The sequence below is a fragment of the Cibotium barometz genome, chromosome 47, assembly GCF_041138505.1.
Source record: "Cibotium barometz isolate CiBa-2024 chromosome 47, ASM4113850v1, whole genome shotgun sequence".
NCBI classification, from domain to species: domain Eukaryota; kingdom Viridiplantae; phylum Streptophyta; class Polypodiopsida; order Cyatheales; family Cibotiaceae; genus Cibotium; species Cibotium barometz.
In genome coordinates this window covers 22,913,423-22,924,975 of record NC_141092.1, presented here as the reverse complement: position 1 = coordinate 22,924,975, position 11,553 = coordinate 22,913,423, and the positions used below count along the sequence as shown (strand labels likewise).

General features: G+C 42.6%; 1 protein-coding gene across 1 annotated transcript; it reads right to left on the bottom strand.

The window, feature by feature from the left end:
* Positions 1–8,211: 8,211 nt before the first annotated feature.
* LOC147611516 (conserved oligomeric Golgi complex subunit 4) lies at positions 8,212–11,406 on the bottom strand. Its single transcript, XM_086784623.1, has 2 exons — positions 9,638–11,406; positions 8,212–9,513 (listed from the first exon to the last, which is right to left on the bottom strand). The coding sequence occupies exons 1-2, from the start codon at positions 11,354–11,356 to the stop codon at positions 8,884–8,886; spliced, it is 2,349 nt and encodes a 782-aa protein (XP_086640749.1). The 5' UTR covers positions 11,357–11,406; the 3' UTR covers positions 8,212–8,883.
* Between the last annotated feature and the right edge of the window lie 147 nt (positions 11,407–11,553).

Sequence of the window (11,553 nt, the reverse complement as noted above, 5' to 3'; positions counted from 1 at the left end):
AAACCCACAACCAATAGCCATCTTAGATAGCTCGCCGCCTAGAGGACTTCCAACTCAAACTAATGTGATAGATTTATGTAGCTCCTTTCAAGATAACAACAAAACCAATGCATCAGGTTCATCCACTATTGTAAGAGGAGATGGTAAGAGCATTTTGGAATACCTTTGGAGCATGAAGAAGGAAAATACATCAACAAATATCTTGTTGAATGTCAAAGAGGTTATCAAGGCCGTGGAGATTTGTAGGCAATATAATGGTGATAATGATAGATTTATGTAGCCCCTTTCAAGATAACAACAAAACCAATGCATCAGGCTCATCCACTTTTGCAAGAGGAGATGGTAAGAGCATTTTCGAATACCTCTGGAGCATGAAGAAGGAAAATACATCAACAAAGATCTTGTTGAATGTCAAAGAGGTTATCAAGGCCGTGGAGATTTGTAGGCAATATAATGGTGATATTGCATTTGAGTTCTCACCAATCATGGGAACACGTTTAGGAATGGCCTCCATGGAGCATAATTATGATCCCCACTGGTGGTCAAACCTCTAGTATGTCGGAGAAGCCATTGCCTAGGTAGTTTGAAGTGTATGAATGAACTTTGCTTGTGTTTCATGGCAGACGAGGCTAACTGGAATGCAGTTCGACATGTGTTCAATGGGGGGGGAGGAAATAACATCTTGATAGATAGGGAGAGGTCTTGCCTATTTCATTGGGAGCAAAGCATGGTTGCTCACACAGCAAAGTATGTGTGCATTACGTCTCAAGGAGAGCAAAAAGCAATGTGCAAAAAGTGGCGCATGGCTCTTACCAGTGAATCTGCATTAGTGGAGGCTCGATTGATATGTCAATGGTAGCGCAATATTGGGTCATGTGATGGATATGAATATGTTAGCAAAATGGACTCTTTGTTGAGCTGGTGGAAGGTGCACATAGAACATTGGGGTTTAGTCAATGATAACAATAGAGAGAAGTAATGATGGTCCAAATACCCCAAGAACAAACCTAGCAGAAAGCAAGAATAGAAGTTGGCTTGCCGCAGAGGGGAAGGATATAGATGCAAGATTTCTCCTTACGATGTATGTACTACCGAATGGCAAATGCAATTTGTCAATCTCTTACTCTAAAGGCAAGCACATAGGGAGAGGACCAAGCTTGGAGAAACTAAAAGAATGATTATCTACAAGCCTAGCTCAAGTGGTTCGAAGTTAATTAGGCAAAATTGAAGGAACACCCATGTATAAGGTGCCTATCCCTCTCACCAATGACAAAGAAAGTGCACGTCATAAGAGACCACCTGCTATGGTTATTGATATTGATGATGAGGCACACATCGACCAAAGTACAATGCACATGTATGAGACCGCAAGTATGCTGGGAGCATGATACAACCAATATTCCATAAAGAACAGTGGAAGTCATAGAGTATAGTGTCATTGAGCGCAAGGTGAATGAAGCAATGTGGGCAATCCGAAGGATATGCATTAGCAGCAAGGTCACATGTAGCGAAATGCCTCGTGTGGGGATAAGAGGTGTGGACAACACATAGCCAGATCTGCGAAGGTGTGAACTGCACCATCTTTTGTTGAAGGCTATCACAAGCAACCTAATGGTCTCATTAGATAATGGATGTGGTTTTGCCCTGACCACGTACTTCATTGCTATATTGTGGACACTAACATAGACCCAAAGCCCAATCCACCACCCAAGATATGGCTAGTTGCTATAGGAACTAGCCTCATAGATGAGGAGGTATATTCATTATGGGAAGGTGGATACCAGGTGGAGAGCAAGAATGCAGAAGGTGCTATGCCCAACCCACTGAGTAGCGGCGGGGCTTGAAGGTTCTTTACAACTGCAACTTCCAAAGAACCGCCATATGGGTCCACTACTAACATAGAGGCTGGTAGCTTAGGCATGCAAAATGGCATAAGAGTCAAGTACCGCACGTCGATAATATCAGAGGAAGCAACAAAAAAATAAAGATCGCTTTGAAAATGAAAGCTACGATGATAGAAGAAGCACAAAGATTGGAGCGCAAGTATGAAGTTTTCAAGATCAAATCGCACGGGGATGATGCACACGTGGTGTCCTCCAGATTTTACAGATAGAGAATCCCAGAAAAAGCCTTATCTTGCATGCAAGCACTTGTACTTCATTTATTTATGTGTGCTATGCTTAAGCTAGAACGAGAATATGTTCATCCACCAACCTATCCTATCAAACCTTGAGCGTTATAATGCCTTGTCTCGTAGGAGAACCTACCCTAATTTAGACAGTTAAATGCATGGATTATCAGTTGACCTGTAGTATTTTGGGACCTATATAACCTCTACGGAAGCAACCTCATTGTTTTAGAGAGTTTGTTTGTGCAATATCTCCCCCCCCCTCTTCCCCCTCTCGCTATGGGTTGTGCATTTTCAAAAGGAGGTTTAGTATTGTAGAACGTGATCATGTATTGATGAATGGTATTCACGTTATGAGCATTCATCGGTATGAAATCCTACAGAAATGAGAGGGGAATGGCGAGTTAGACAGAGAAGAGAGAGGGTGAAGGTGCTCTAATACATTCTCGCACTTTCCCAAAAAAGTACAAAAGATGCCTTATTATTGTGGTGTATAAATTCGAGGATAGATGCATTTATTATTGACATTAAAAAAGATAAAAAAATATTTTTTTATTTTATTTGTTGCAAAAGTAGAGTATATCTCTCCCACTGCTATAAATATAGAGGTAAGCTCCAAAAGCACTTTGTTAATCACCATTTCCACCAAGCCTTGTTAGTAGAGTACACCATCCTAAACCCTCCTTCGTATTGTTTGTGATGGCCTCATCAAATATTAGCATTGAAGTTGTTGCTGCGCGTATCCAGAGGGAGGCCACCAATGTGGAGGTTAAGCAGAAGACCATAGATGGTGCACAAGCATGGAAAGGTCTCACATCCTTTCCACTTCATGGTAATGATGATGATATTGATCAAGTGAAGGCCAAAGTGGTGGGCTTAATTGTGATATGGTGAGCCCATGTTTTTATTGATGACTCGTCTGAGTGTGGCTTGCTAGAGGGAGTGCGAAAGGGTACGAACACGGTTCGCTTACTTTGTGCCTTCACCTCGGAGGACAAACAAGGCCCATAGTAGTAAAGATGATAGTTTTCACATTTCTGTTTTTAGAAGTTGTACGTGAATGAACTTGGTTTTATTTTTAGTTTGAAGCAATAACCTCGATGTAAAGGATGCGATGTTGTCATGTTTTTCTATTTTCACTCTCTCTGGCTCTCTATCTCCCTCTCTCTCTCAAATAATTATGTCATGAAACTCTCTCCAACTCTCTTCGCCCCTCTCTCTCTTGATGGAGGGGGGGAGGGTATCTTTTTGGAATCCGCACACCTGATTCCCAAAAAGCGCTTGCCCCTCTCTCTCTTGATGTGGAAAGGGAGAGGGTCTCTTTTTGGAATCCGCTCAGCCGATTCCCAAAAAATGTTCTCAAGCTTATATGGTGTTCACACATCATCTAATAGCCTTAGAGAACACTTGTGAGATTAGGTTATGTGTTCTTCTTCTCCAAACCTCCTAGAGGGTTGGCGGTGATTTCCAGCTTGGGAGGATTTTGCTTTGCTTCAACGAATCACTAGTTGCAAGATTTGATGGCTTCGACACTTTAGCAATGGTCTTAGGAGTTCAAATGGGACATTCTTGGTGCTTTTCTTAAGGATCTTGGAGACTTTGGAGCTCCCTTGAAGTGGACAAACCAGAGAAAGGTTCTTCACAAACCTACACAAAGAGAGGGCAAATCTTCATCAACTCCAAGCATTGGTGTTTCCTAAGAGCCATTGGTGAGTTGCTATTTCCAAATCTTGATTTCTTGGTTGATTTCTTGAAAGATTCAATGGCATCTAGGGATTTCTTCAAGAAACCCTAATTTCTTTAGAAATGGTCAATCCCTCTTGCCATTGGGAACTCATTGAGCTATTGGAAGCATTGCTTATGAAGCCTATGGACTGCCAATTGCATAAGTAATGATGTGTTGAATGACAATACATGCTATGGATGCACCATTGATGCCTTGGATTGCATATTGAAGCCATTTACATGCTTATGGAATCATTCATGGCCATCTATATCCCATTGTGATTTCATTGAGTTGAGAGGAAATTCATTAAAGCTTCTACACTCATTTGATGCATTGGAATGCTCATAGGCTAATATGCATCACCTCATTCTGACATTTCTACTCTATTTCATCATCCACTTTTGGAAAAATTGTATTCTCATAGTAGCCGACAAGCCAAAAGGGAGACCGAGGAAGTTGCATTGGCCATTGAGGAAATGGATGGTGGGGATATAAATGATCATGACACTATGGACAATATGGAAGACACAATGGGTCAAGCCTCAAAGGAAGTTGAAGAGGAGTTGAATGTGGAGAGTACTCATAAGTCGAACTCTCAAGCCTCGTAACCCACATCAAATGACGCCCTCCTATTGGTGGATCGATTTGACTTCAAACCTCTCATGGAAAAGTTGGAGTCTATCAACTACAATTTGAACTTCAAGTTTGACACCATGGTCACAAACATGGAAGTTATGGAGGGAAGGTTGACCCAATCCATGAGTTAACCTCAAGTCAGCAATCATGAAGGGAGGAATGGTGGGCATCAAGTTGATATAAGCAAGCAAACCTTCCAAGAAACTTATGTGGGAAGCCATAGGGAAGGAAAGCAAGCTTGGCAAGAGGCTTCCTTGAAGGCTATCCATGATTTCAACATTAAGGCTCCCTTAACTGGACTCATGATGGATGCTAGAAGACCACTCTTGAAGAATATGGGACCAACTTCATTCCATGCCAGTTCATCTCAATTGAATGGGAAAGTACCACAAGTACCATTCAAATCTATGGATACATCTTATGGGATGCCAAGAGGGTGTTTACCCAACAAAAGGCAAATCAATCTATGATGGAGGAAGAGAAAATGTATTGGGATGAAGAAGAGGTCATGCATGACACACAAGATTGGGATCATGTCCTTCATAGAGAGGCAACGACATACACATGCTAGATGGATGGAACGACCTCATCTCATCAAGTGAGAGTACTCAATTCTTGGAATCTTACTTCAAAATGCAGAAATTCAAACCTTCGTCACATCTTGGAAACTAAATCCATACTTCAAAGGATGGACAAGGTCACAATCTCAAAGCTCAAAGGTGATGGTTCAAACCCATATGATTTGGAGGAATGGATTACTAAATTGGAGACAGACTTACAGCTCTATTCAAAAGATGAGCAAGACAAAGTTCAATTTGATCATTGCATATGGAGGACTATGCTTATCAATGGTGGAGACATATGGTCAAACAAGGGAACATGCCGCACTCATGGAATGAATTGAAGAGGAAAATGAATTTGGCATTCATTTCACCATTGGTACTTGATAAATACCATGAGGAGTGGTATGAGCTATCTCAAAAAGGGATGTTGGTGAGAGAGCACATCAAGAAGCTTATAAAGCTTTCAATGTTTGTGGAAGGATTGAATGAGGACATGAAGATGAAAAAGTTTATGCATGGTTTGGATTTCAATATCAAGGCAGATGATACAGCCCAAAGACCAAGCACTATTAAAGAGACCATGAGATTGGCGGAGCTTTATGAACCCAAATATAGGAGATCCCAACCCATGGGTACCATAAAGGACTCTTCTAAGCCAACCATCACTCCTTCCTATTTTAGCAAAAGCTCTCTTCCTTCAACCCAATCATCCATTCCAAGCTATAGTTTATGGAGTTGGACAGCCCAAGAGCGGAGCCTATCATGATGCAAAGAAAGGGGACAACTTTAACAAAAAAACCTTCCCAAACCTTCAATAAGACTCAAGGAGTAGATGACCTTGAGATTGAAGAGTTGAGGAGCAAAGGTTATGTTTCAAATGCAAATAAAGGAGGTCACCAAGACACAAATGCAAGTCAAAGAAAGTTGTGGCCACTATGATCCTCATGGATAGAGAGGAAGATACCAAAGACTCTCATGATGGGGAAGTATTTGAGGATTGCAATAAAGAAGCACATGATGAGTCACTTGAGCACTTTTTGTGGGCTTCACCATTCGCGACGACGGGACATTTGTGAAGCCACCCTAGAGGCTAGCTTAGGATAGCGAAAGATGTTCACGAGTCTTAAATGCACAATTGTCCTTCACTATTTGTCCTTGACCATTCTTGACTCCACATAATTTCATCTATTCTCAAGATTGCTCCTCCTCATTTCAGACCTTGTGCCATGAAGAAAACCCACCTGTTGCATTGTTTTCTTTATTACTCACACCTCAAGCAGATATGTGAAAGCATGCCGCAAAACATGCTTCTCTGCTTTGAAGGTGATTGATAATGCATGAATATATACAATTCTGAAAACACAGATACGTTGGGAATCCTGCTACTATATACATATGAACCAAAAGGTTACTGATGCTCCAAGCTGCAAAGGGCTGGAACCTAATGTGCTTTGGCTGCAAACTGCTGATCCGCGCACTTCTACTGCTGCTCTTGACTTTGACTTGGCAGATCTAGCACTGAATGCTTTCTTGAGACCTTCAGCTGCCTATTTATAGTAAATATTCCTTCAGGTCAGGCAACTTCTTTTTGTCCACATTAATATGCGTTAAAATACTCATAATATGATCACATTAAGTAGAAAAGGTACCTAATCCATGGGTGCCTGGACTGACACATCTGGGCAACCTGCCAAAAGGTTCCAATTTAGCCTTTAAATATGTTGATTGTTGAGATCATGTCCATGTGGCACTCGCATCTGTAACATCCCCCAGCTAAACTTGGAGCACTAGGGGGGCGTGATTCATCTTTGCTCCACTTCAATTTGTCCTACTGTAGGCTTAACTTGCTCTGTACATTTTTAGCTCTTCTTCCAATGGTGACTCTGCTAGAACTGTTGACATGGGTAACTCCTCTAGATCGGTACTCACCTCATTCTCTACAGTACCAAACGTGGGAAATGATGACGCAGGGCTATTGGTGTTGCCTCCAACTCTGGGTTCTGCTGATGTTCCGTGGAGACTGGTTGTGAAACTTGTGTTGTCTCTGCAGACTATCACTTCTTGGTTGACTTCAGTCTCCAACATCCAGACTATTCCTTGTGTGGTGCTCGAAGCACTGTGACCACGGTCTTCTACTACTGTGCCTCTGTCCACTTTGCCTCTGTTTGCCCAAACAGCTTCCATGCATTGGATCTTGCCCCCACATTCTGCCAGCCTGTACTCCCAAGGCCTCCAGTCATCATTCTACTTGAATCCTCATTTCTCACACTTGCGCATGCCAAAGAGAGGAGTCTGGATCATCTGTGCCCAAGTTTCTAATTTGAAATCCTTTTCCATGTCTTATGTAAAGAAAATGCAGATTTGACTAGTTGGGAAATTGCAGATCTGCTGGCTGATTTTTCTTACCTCGACCTAGACTCTTTTCATGCAAACCTATGCTAAGACTCTATGAGACCTAGAGCTTTGAACAATGTGACATGTTCTTTGACTACCCAAAAGGTTCCCCAATTCGGCTTCTAAATCTGCCCTTGAACTTGCTGATTGTTGGAACCATGTCCATGTGGCACTCATGCACATGATATCGCTTTCACAACGCAAGTACAATTATACAATATTTGAAATAGACCAGACAACTTCTTAAGCAACAATTTCAAATGCCAGCATTTACAGCCTCCAGAAGTTCTTTTTATGCAATATTTGTGATAGACCAGACAACTTCTTAAGCAACAATTTCAAATGCCAGCATTTAAGGCCCCCAGAAGTTCTTTTCAAAGAACAATTCACATAATCCAACATTCTGCAACAGCATTTCATGCATGCACGAAACCCCTTGTCCTTTTTTGAGTAGCAGGGCCCAAATAGGCATAACCGACAACAAGGTTGTTAGCCTTCCACTACCACAAAATGTGATACTCAAAGCATGCTGTTTTCAGCATGTAAGGTCCTTCCCATGATTTGGTTACACTCTTACTAAGCATCAAACTTCTTGCAAAATCAAAGTGCTGCTAACACTAATGCTCTCCTTTATAAGAAAGTTCAGAACTAGCTCTCAAGCTTGAAACAAACTCAAATGATGTCAGTGCTCCTACAAAACCTTAAGTAGAAGAACAAAACCTCACCAGAAAGCCTGACTTAATTACAAAGTTAGCATCACTAGATTGATCACAAAAAACACTTTACTACTGTAAGTAAATACATGAAAATACAAGTGCCACAACCTCAAGTACAGTTCCAAGGACTACTCATATCCCTGCTAGAAAAAGCTTACCTTAATGTGTGAATTTAAACTTGACCTGAAGGGCACAACAGGATCATCGTTCGCCAGAAATTTTACTTCAAGAGACATTGAATCAGCATTTACAAGTTGATCATTAAGAGGCATGAAAAAGTTATCACCCCCACCTGTTGTTTTCTGAAAAATACCAAATTGTTATTTGCAACAGCAACTCTGTTGCAGCATGCACATCCAATTCAGTAAACTTTACTGGATGTTCAATGTCGTCACTCCCTCCTGGACCTCTTATTCCATCTCCTTGCAGACTCATAAGAGTTTAGAATTGCTCTTCTGTGTACTGAATGATTTCTAAGCATTGCACGCTTTTAACAAGGCAGCAAAAAGTTTGCATGCCAGCATGGCTAAAATTAGCAAGAAGACCCTATTGTGGACACTTTCTGATCCCGAAGTAGTGAATTTTGTTAGATATGGATCTGATCAAAATTAATAGTTGCAACCATGTCCTGAAAGTATTGAAGAGAATCTCACATAAACCAGAAGGCAGAAGCAAAACACAGGGGTATTATGTAGTCTCTAGCCAAAATCCCAGCCATTCCTACAGCCTCAATGCTTGAATAGCATCAGGCTTAAAATCTACTCTCAAGCTCAAAATTCTGCGAGCTTCTGCTGGTGTAAGTCTCCAGGTCATGGGCCCAGAGTTTTCGCCCCAATAATCCAATATCTCCACAACCTTTTCCAAATTGAGAATGGTTGCCATCTGAGTAAGGCGTGCAAATTTATCTCTTACTGTACGCTGGGTCATACTAGAAAAATGTCCTACCAAAGTCCTTGCATCCCTGTCAAGCTGTAAGCCTCCCAACTGATTGAAACGTTTCTGAGTTATAATCACTTCCAACCTCTTTACTATAAAATCAATGATAAGATGTACCAAAGAGTCATAATTGTTCGTGGTCATCATGGGCTGCAGCCACGTCACATTTGTGTCCACAGCATACAGCAGTTTTTGCACCCAAGGATTGTTCACCTCATTCTCGGCATACTGGGCCTCAGTCAGTTCATAGCTAATTGTGCCAACAGAATCTAATATTGGCCGTAATCTGGGAGTAACACTATTTGCAAGTTGCTCCAGGCCTGCACTAAGCAATTGTCTGAAAATGTTACAGGTTTCACCAAGGTCCGTCAGGCATGATTTTGCCTTATCCCTGTCTGCAGGTGCCGCAAAAGTCTGCCAAAACCACGACACAAGTTACCTCGGAAGGAAGCTAAAAAACAGTTCGCATAAAGATAGACTCGCTGTCAAATGACAACCATGCATATACAGAAGTCAATAAATAAAATGTATAGCTTGCCTCTGTGCAGTGTTCCTCCAGATCATGGCGCAGTTTAATGACATACTCCGCACTGATGTCCACATCATTTAGTGCTGTAGCAACCTCAGTGCCTACCCTCAGTACACCAACACCTCCAGAAAACAGCTTGCTTGCCAGATTTGGTTCACGCAACTTTCGATGCAAAGCCTCTTTATACTCATTGTTCAACAGGTTGATTCCACTGTTTACTGTTGCAAGGACAGATTGCAGATTCAAAGTAGATATTGCTCTTCTTGTGCACTGCTGTAGGACATAGAATACATCATCTACCATGGATGTTGTTAATGCATCTGCCACAAACTCATCTATTTTGATAGCTTTCCTCACATTTTCTGCCATGAAGTACTCCTCCAGGACAATATACTGCATTGTCAGCTCCTGAACCGTCCTGCTAAATACCCCTGTGCGAAGCAAATTTATTGCTCGAGGACTCATCTGAGCTCCTGCAGACTCTGCTTCTCTCAACTTTGTGATCATGAACAGACTGTAATCCTCACTTATTTGGCTGAGAGAAACCACTTCCTCAAGGTAAATGCCAATCTCTCTAGGATCAGGCCCCTCAGCTGCTCCAACTGTGATTATGTTCTTGTTTGTATGAGTGCTACATTCTTTGGCTAGTCGCCCCAGTTTGCGAAAATCCATATACCTCTTCAAAATCAGAGTGCCCCTGGAGTCGCACTCTTCTTGAAGCTCCCTAACTGCATGCACAATGCCATCTTCATCGCAAAGCGATTTTAAAATCTCCTCATTCTCCTGCACTGCCAAGGCAATATCTTTAAACAGAGCACCCAGGGATCCCACAAAGTCAGGTGTTGGCTGTGACCTTCCGGCCACTGTGGCTTGTTCTACTGCATCTGCTAGGCCCTCAAATTCTTCTCTGGCTCGGAAGACTATCACTTTCCTGAGATAATTGACAAAGGTTTGCAAGCCCTCCTCCTCAATGCCAAGTGGAGTAAAGAGCTTCACAAAACGGACAACGCTCTGGTGGTCTCCTTCTTCCACTGCAGAAGCCAAGTTCTTTCTGATCAAACTTTCAAGCTTTTCTTTGGATTCAAGAAGTTGAGCCCTCTGTTCAGTGCTGGTCTGCTGTTTGCCCTCTGCATCTTCTCCTGCTGTGGTGGAATCACTGTACTGTGCATCCAGGTGCAAGAAGGTTTCGATAAACTTGGCGGCAGATTCATAGTCAAGGACATCTAGGGCTTGCTTGGCGCCATCGATGCAGTTGGCCCGCTCCACAATGGCATCGATGCGGGCCAGTGTGCTCTGCACGCGGGACTGGGCGCGATCCAGTTCCCTGACCTTGCCACTAACGTGGTCGGCTAGGGCACACGTGGACGCCACGCTGGAGAGCATCTGGTCCGAGTCAGCTTTCACGATCTCCAGGACCTCGCCAGATCTGAGCAGGAGAGCAGCCAGCTTCCTCTCTAGCTCGTGGCGCTGCGAGAAGAGGGCCTCCAGGTCGGACTCGATGCCCCGCTGGCAAGCGATGGTCTCGTGCAAGAGCCGGGTCATGGTGCCTGCGTCCGTCAGGCGGCGGATGTGGTCCAACATGCCCGGCGCAAAATGCAGCGAAGACTGATCCAATGGCGATTGGGGTTGGTTGCTCACCTCTTGATATTGTTGCTGGTGGAGGTAGCGTGGAGACTGCTGCGGCGATCCTGCGGCACCTGCCACTGCTCTCATCACTGAGGTTGCCATGCCTCTCGCCCCCTCTCCCAACTCCCCTTCGCTGTCTGTATAATATATATATATCTGTTTTCTTTTATTAGTTGTTATTTCACATATATCTTATTAATTTCGATTTTTTTACGATCTTTAACTCACAAATCCAAGAACTTTTTAAAAAAAATCATCAAACAATCCTTAAAACATTAAATTAGTTTGAAAAACCTTTG